Source organism: Xiphias gladius, chromosome 14, assembly GCF_016859285.1.
Source record: "Xiphias gladius isolate SHS-SW01 ecotype Sanya breed wild chromosome 14, ASM1685928v1, whole genome shotgun sequence".
NCBI lineage: Eukaryota > Metazoa > Chordata > Actinopteri > Istiophoriformes > Xiphiidae > Xiphias > Xiphias gladius.
This window is the reverse complement of record NC_053413.1, coordinates 21,924,061-21,932,390: the sequence shown is the minus strand read 5'-3', so window position 1 is coordinate 21,932,390 and position 8,330 is coordinate 21,924,061. Positions and strand designations below refer to the sequence as shown.

General features: G+C 40.8%; 1 protein-coding gene across 1 annotated transcript in view; it reads left to right on the top strand.

Moving 5' to 3' along the window:
- Positions 1–3,671: 3,671 nt before the first annotated feature.
- LOC120799040 (microtubule cross-linking factor 1) overlaps positions 3,672–8,330 on the top strand; it is a 68,165-nt gene continuing 63,506 nt past the window's right edge. Inside the window, exons 1-2 of the mRNA XM_040143878.1 lie at positions 3,672–3,884; positions 4,572–4,730. Of these exons, the coding sequence (XP_039999812.1) occupies positions 3,687–3,884; positions 4,572–4,730 (357 nt within the window). The 5' untranslated portion in view covers positions 3,672–3,686. The remainder of the gene's footprint in view (positions 3,885–4,571; positions 4,731–8,330) is intronic.

Genomic DNA, 8,330 nt, shown 5'->3' with positions numbered 1-8,330 from the left:
TTTCATGCAGGATCCCCCTCCCCCCTTCTATAAGTACTCTATCCCCATAAGTTGGGGAGGGGAGGCAAACAGATAATGCGGCAAAACAATCTTGCAGGGTTTTTTTTGGTTTTTTTTGTTTGTTTGTTTGTTTTTATTTCATTTTTTTCAGCTGGTTTCATTCGCATGTTGCTGCGAGTATTATTTCAAACTCGATCGCGCATGTCTGCGTGTCTCTCTCCGCGGCACGGTGAAAATACAAGCGAGTTAATCAGCTTTACTGGCTCTCGCTGTAATGGCTTTATCCCCCAGGACTCGATAACAGTCAGATGTCCCATGTGTGCGGGTTTCAAACGCTCTCCTGCCCGGGCTGTCAGCCTGCCAGCTGGGTCTCTGAGGTGAACCCCCCCCCCCGCACGCCCCAAAATGTCTGCGGGTCCCTGCCACTGCTGCCTCTTAGTCACGTTTATCACGTTTATTTTATCAGGGGTGACACCTCTCCATTTTATTCTAGTATCAATCTATTCTAGTTTGACTTATTCTATTATATTTCAGGTATTTCGTTCTCTTGATTGCATTAAGAGAAGAAACGACAGAAAAGATGGGGGTGGTGTGTGACAAAGGTCGTGAAGGGGATTTAAACCCTTGTTGTTTTCATCCACATCACTCCATCACTGCAAGGAAGCTGATTTTTAGGGCTGCCACTAAACGTTATTTTCATCACAGGATAATCTGCTGCATACTTTTTAGTTAATCAGTTAATTGTTTGGTCAATAAAGTGTCAATGCAACAAAAAAAAATACCCAGTGCAATGCTTGTCTTGTTTGGACAACAGTTGTAAACCCAAACACATTCTGTTTAACCCCTCAAATATAAAATAACCAAAAAAAATTGGAAATCTTCACATTTGAGAGGCTGAAACTAGCAAACATTTGGCATTTTATTCCTAAACGACTTAAACGATTAATCAATTATCAAAATGATTTCCACTTAAATTTTCTGTAAATTGAGCAATAGATTAATAAATTTACTCTTTCAGTTCTACAGATTTTCAAAAACCTGTGGCTACAGGTTATTTGATTTCTATGAATCGACTGACAGAAAATTAACGTGCAACTATTTTGATAGTTTGCTGTAAGCTTCTTTAATGTTAAGATCTGCTGCTTTATCTATTCAATGTCTTTAGTAACTGAATGTCTTTGGGTTTCAGACTGACACAAAAAAAACATTACCTAATTTTATTTAACGTTGTTTAGATTAAGCAATTATTGGATGGATGGTTTGAAAAAGTCATCAGATTAATCGATAGTGAAATTAAGTGTTAGTTGCAGCTCGAAATGTTTTCATTGACATAATCAGCTGATTACTTTTCAAGTGATAAAGTAAGTGTTTGGTCTGTAAATGATCAGAAAGTAGTAAAGCAAAAATGCCATTCATAAGTTGCAAGAGCTCAAGGTGACGTCTTCAGAATGCTGGTTTTATCCGAAAAACAGTTTTAAACTGAAATATATTCTGTTTACTACCATATAAGACAAAAGAACGCAGCAAACCTTCACATTTGTGAGGCTAGAACTGGCAAAAGTTAGGCTTTTCTCCTAGAAAAACGACTTACGTGCTTAATTGATTATCAAAGTTGTTGCTGCTTGAATCTTCTTTGAATCGGCTAATCAACTTATTGTTTCCGTTCTACTGAATTTTTGGAAAGCCTGTGTCTACAGTTGAAACAGTACAGTTGATTATAAATTAGTTAGTTGACAGAAAATTAATTGGCAAATGTATTGGCAATCAATTAATTAAGATTTTTTTTTCCGTTAAAGCAATAATACAATCTCCATAAACATCAGTGATATTCTCTAAATATACCTGCTCCCAGGATGCTGTTCTGTATCTGGTTCTGCTTTTAACCTGCCCATCGATTGGGCCGACCCCGTGCGAGGTCATTAGCTCCCTCCTCAGATAACAATGGGCTCTGTGCCTTTCCAAATGGGGATAGATTTAGTTTTCATTAATTGACACACTCCTCCCTCCCTCCCTCCCCCTTTCAGTATCCAATTGTCTTTTCATCAGAAGCCAGTCTAGCCCTTGGAATATCCATCCCGGGGGAAATCTACTAAGCAAACTGATTCCCCAGGATAGCAAGCAAACAGCTACCCCCCGAAGTAACCAACCAAACTATCGCAGTATCTCAGTACTACAGATGAATCTCTCTCTTTTTTCCAGACTGGGCTGTTTCATGTTGATAGGAGATGGGGAACATGAATGGATCCAATCCAAGAGATAAGATGCTTACAGCCAACTAGTGACGTTGCATCATCAGCACTAAGAGTACTTGCATTACTGGAACTCATATGTAATCATATGATAGTATTAGCATGATCTACAAAGGTATATTTACAAATATTTTACTTTCTAACAGCTTTATAACTGGTACCCATAAAACTGCTCAAAAGTTATGTTGTGGAATGAGTGTACTTAAACGGTCCTCGGTGTCTTGATCCGTTTTTTTATTCCAAGACCTGGGTCCCCAGGAAGATTTACAAAATGACTTTTTGGTGACACCCCATTAGCTTTCACCGTGTGCCGCTCTCTGGTTAAGTCAAATTCATTTATATAAACCAAACTTTGCCGCACATTGTTTTACAATCTGTACAACATACGAAAACCCTATATCCTTAGAGCCTCAGGTGAAAACCAAGGGCTGCGTTGGGATGATAGTGTGCATTGTTTTACATGAACTTTGCTGTGAATTTTCATGATGCTCAGGGGATGAATGTTGATGTTTTTGGTGATCCCCTGATCTGTCCTATAAGGGCTCGACATGCAAAAATTTTACCCTTTCACGTAAGAAAAATCGAGACCTAACGTGCAGAATGCCATGAAATTTAACAGACACATTCTTGCTCCCCAGAGGGTGAACCCTCTCACTTTCTTTGGGTGCTCTTCTTTCATAATCCTCGGACCAAAATGACAGTTTGAACATGATAGATCACAAATTTCAAGTACATACAAACAGGCAAATGTACAGAAGGAGCCAAAGTCTCCTGATTGGCAAGAAAATTGGTGAGCACATTATTTATTTTATATCCCCATGGTCCTTTCTGTAGCACAATTTTTAGCACAAGGCTTTTTGATTCTCCTGGTTTCTCTCCTGGTTTTAAAGAGTTATTTGTTTGTCCAGCACTTTCACATTGCAGGTTTAATGAATATTGCATCCTCTAGGGGCGACTAGAGCGGCTGTAGACCTTCAGTTTTACGTTTCTGTGTCAAAACTGCTTCACAGATATAAAGATCAGCGACTTAATGACTGTGGAGCCGCTAATTGATAATTCTCCTTCCTACCAGAAAAAGTACTGTTGCTACAGAACTGGACAGTTTACCTTTTATGTCAGTAGCATTTAAAGGTAGATGTTTCCTTAAACCTAAACCCAACTCATCACCTTTGAGCATTATACACAGAAGCTCAAAAGTACACTAAAGTACGTCTTTGCTGCTTGCAAAGAAGAATCATAACATTGATTATAAAATAACCATTGCAGTCAGCACTCCTCCTCAAGGGTATATTTTTTCCTTTTCACATTTGTTGCACATTTCACCCTTTAAAGAGGAGAAATTCGCAAGTGTTGGATATCAACATTGTCGTTGAAGTAACAGCTGGGACCTGCTTCCTCTATGTGTCTCAGGATGAAGTGGACGAGCTGCGGGCGGAGATGGAGGAGATGCGTGACAGCTACCTGGAGGAGGAGGTCTACCAGCTGCAGGAGCTGCGGAGGGAACTGGACCGATCCAACAAGAACTGCCGCATCCTGCAATACCGCCTACGAAAGGCCGAGCAGAAGAGCCTGCGGGTCGCACAGACCGGCCACGTGGACGGAGAGCTGCTGCGTAGTCTAGAGCAGGACCTGAAGGTCTGTGAGCGCGTCTCATTGTCTGTATATGCAGTACAACGTGTCTTTGCTTTTTTCAGTATGTATGATTGTTTCTTTGCATTAGGCTCTGACCAGTCAACACTGCCAACAACTTTGTGCTTTAGATTTAACAATTTTCATACCAGAATGTTCAAAGTATCCCACAAGGCAGCAAATTAAACTAATTAAGAAATCATTAGATTTTATGAGAAAACAGATCAAATTAATATCAGTAACAAATGAAAGAAATAAAAGTAAGAAAGAAATAGTCAGTTTAGTCTATAAAATGAAAAAAAGAAAAAAGAAATAAAGGCAATCATCATTTTCCAGAGCTCAAGATGATGTTTTGAAATAGCTTGTTTGGCCAAATCAATAGTCCAAAACCCAAAGATACTCAGTTTACAATTATTGACTATTCACTTCAGCACTACACTGTTTTAAAGTAGTGGTCAAATTAGCAGTGGACGACAGGATTGTGGACATTTGATTGAGTCATTTTTAACACAGGTAATGGCCTGATTTGTTGGTCTAACCCTGTTGTGTCTAAATGTGTGTGCTGGCGTGCCAGAGGAAGCCCATGTATAAATACATAAACGGTGTATCACCTGTGTTGAAGGCACATATAATAAAATACTGTACTCGTTCTGTACTATGTAGATAAATGCACGTGTTTGTTCTTGAAATCAGGTGGCCAAAGATGTGTCGGTGCGTCTGCACAATGAGCTGGAGAGCGTGGAGGACAAACGCAGCCGAGCCGAGGACGAGAACGAGCTGCTCCGACAAAAGATCATCGAGGTGGAGATTTCCAAACAGGCGCTGCACAACGAGCTGGAGAGGACCAAAGAGGTAGAGGGATAATAATGCTCGGATTCCGGTTGTTACAATGTTGTCTCAGGTCACCGCCACACATTCACTTCCACGCACACTGAGCCATGTTGTTATCTCAGTAAACAGTGATTCTTTGGCAAACTTAAGATACAAAATCATTAAAAGAACCCAAGAACTTCACTGATTTTAAGCGAGATAAACAAAACTACCTCTGTTAATGGAAAATAACATTAATTGCAGATTTTTTTCCGGGTTTGTGGTAAATGTATGATGATAATACAGTATTAATGTTGGGAGGTTGGTCAGTACAGCAGTGAAAATGATTATAGTGGAGGATGTAATTACAATGGTAATTGAATTTTGTCAGTCGCTTTGTTGTCTGCACAAGATGAATTTCCAGCCTATGATTTTATGTCGGCCAATTTTGTAGCCTCTTGACTACAAGCATAAGATACAGACTGGGGGGGGGGGGATCTCAGTTAATGTGATGCTATTTCAAATCAATGGCAATCAACGGCCCGATCAGCAGGGTCACTGCAGTGAATTAATCTCATCGGTCGCTTAACCCCCCCCCCCCCCCGACAGCCCCTTCAAAACATTTGCTTTGTGCAATGATGCACCGACTGTCTGAGCAACCTCAGTTCACAGGCATGTCAATTTTAACACCTTACTTAAAAAAGGCAATCACTATTTTAACTGCAAGGAGGTTAGATGTATCCTCATCTGCTAATTGCCTTGTGCTACCTCAACACTACTGATATTCAGATACAGCTACAGGGCTACTCAATACTACGGGAAGTTGTGACCACCCCCTCCGCCTCACAGCAAAACATGACATTCAGTATCTGGAAAGCGGTTCAACACATTCTTCCAGCCACGACTCTTTCCTCCTGGTTAGCTCCAGTCCAAACCAGGTCCTCTACAGTTTTTTTTTTTCGCTGCGTAAACAGTAGTTTGTTTGAACCTTAAACTGTCGTTGCTCGGGTTTGACTCCCTTTATTTACAGGCTAATGGCATAGTCACTATGTTTTAACCAGGCTTGTCTCATGTTGTTATCCTCAGAATGAGTGGCTGCTCAGAAATCCAGTCATTTGGCATTTTTAGTGGTACTAAATATAATCCAGGACAGTTTTTATGAAACAAAAGTTCTACACAATTTTAGATAGTTCAGAAATTTTGCTGGTATCTCCAAAGGTCTTTAACACACAGCAAATATCTGTATATGAATATTTAGAGAAGAGTGTCAGTGTTCCAGGGATATGAGAACCATAGAGGTTTAGTGCTCCCACAAAATGATGTGTACATCGAAAAAAAGTTCATTTTCATGCATTTTGTTCCTGCTGTTGTTTTTCTTTTTCCTCTTTTGAGGAATATGGTTGGGGCTTTTGGCACTACAGTTCCCATCATGCTTTGGGTGATGTAAACAGGGCGTATAACATTGCCACAGAGTCAGTTAGTAGCCGTAGCCGTAGCTGTGAGCTGCACCTGAGCCTATTTGCTGACATTTTGGTTGATCTGCGGTGGACAGACACACCTCAGATTCATGTTGTGTCATAATCAGGTTCAGATTCATTCAGTTTACTTTAAATTAATGCATAAGGAGGACTGGAAGTTTTTGCTCCCCTACTTTACAATTCAGACTGTTATCTATGAACTGTTGTATCACCGTTCCTCTTATGTTGCTCAGTGTAGAGAGTATTCGCTTTGAGAGAAGTGGAAGAAGATCTTCTCACAGGTAATAAGATGAGCGGATGCTGTTCTCAGTGCTGCTCAAGTTCAGCTGCTTAGATTAATCGATTTTGACAACAGCGGGTAACATGCCGTCTGGCAACAAAGAGAAAGTAGGCTAATACCCAACCAGTCAGTATGGACATGGGGCTTTCTTTTGGCAGCTGGTTGACACCGATACTTTGTCACTGACATCATGTGTGTCGCAGTGTCTCCATACAAATTGGCTCAGTTTCTGTTTGCATGCCTCCGTCTGCTCTCCAGCAGGTCATCCACTCGTTGAAAGTCTATATTCTGAAGCCATTCGTGACCTTAACTGTCAGTGCGTGCAACATTGTTGTTTTCGGATGCAACTTATCAGCACCTGACCTGAGCTGCATGTGCTGGGACGGAGACGGAAAATCCATGTCTGGTCTGGATGTGCTATTGCAGCAAATGCAAACTCCAGTTTTTGTTGCCGTCACTCTACTCTGGTGACTTCTCGAAAGAAAATAATGGGCGAACAGTGTTACTGAAGTGAGAGGACACTGCGCATGAGGAGTTTTTTTTTTCTAGCTTGCACAGCAGTTTTAGCATCGGCGTTGGCTCCAGACCCTCAACTCTGAGCAGGAGTGTGATGCGTACGAGCGCAGGATGACACAGGCTTTCTCGTACACACAGATACAGTGGGGGAAGTAGGAGAGAGGCTGAGATAGCGGCTGCTCCAAATGATTGTAGATTTTTTTACCTTCCCCCGAGGTTTGTCCCAGAAAAACAAAAGCTATCTCTGAATCTGCACTTCGATATCACGTGACCCCCCCCACCCACCCCTTCCCAGAAGCGTGTCTTTATGATGCAGCACCCCAACAGTTTCATTATGTTGCATGGAATCCACTGTTTCTTTGTCCAGGATTTTTCCAGGAACTATTAACCGTGTGCTAATTTTAATTTGAATTCTTCCCTTTGAAATTCATAATGCACAGTGGGAATCCGTTTATTCTTTTTATTGTTGATAGCGGCGGTTGATAGGAGTGTTCACAACCAGGCTAAAACCATTTAGTTCGGGATGAATTTAATTGGCCAAATCTCACAATCTGACCCCCTGCTCTTGGAGGTGCTCAGTCAGTGAGCTAAACATCAGTGACATAGGAGAGAGGAGGAATCTGCTTAATGGCAGGAATGTAGTTCAACTGGACTGAAAGGCTGTTCCTTTTCCACTATAATTAGACCTTGTAAAATTGTGACCCAGGCGTAATGTAATGCAGTGAAAATCACAAAGTCCCCCACACTCCTTTGGTTTATAACTGGATTTTAGAATTCCACTCCTGGCACTCCTTTCCTCTTTTAATTTGTTTTCTTAAATTATCTGTGCTAACATATATTCTGAATACAAACAGGCTTCTTCAAGATTTCAGGATGAAACAAGGTGTCGTTACTTTTCCTGCCAGCAAGTTAGTCAGTTATTTATTGTGTCATGCACATACAAGCGCCCAACCCACACAGACTTATAAGACACCAAAAAAAAAAAACATACTGCTGCAGTGGGGAAGCATTTGTCAGACATGAACATAACTTCCTTTGTCTTCTGTGCCAGGCTCTACAAATAAAATCAGCCACATAAAAGGTCTCCTTCCTATTAAATTAAGGACATTTTACGAAAAAGAGTACGCCTAAAATCATCATAATGAGCAATAAACATGAAAAGAACTTCATCTACAATCTCACATGAATCAAATCAGTCACAAACATTCAATTTCTCTACAGGGAGACCAGTAAACCTGCCTGTTCCTATAGCTAAAGGGAATTAGTTCAGCAATCTGTTTTGAATGGTCATAAAAAACCAAAAACCTGTCAAAGTTTTTTACCATGGTGGTAAAAGGGCAACTGACCTCAGATAGTTTGAGCATCTCT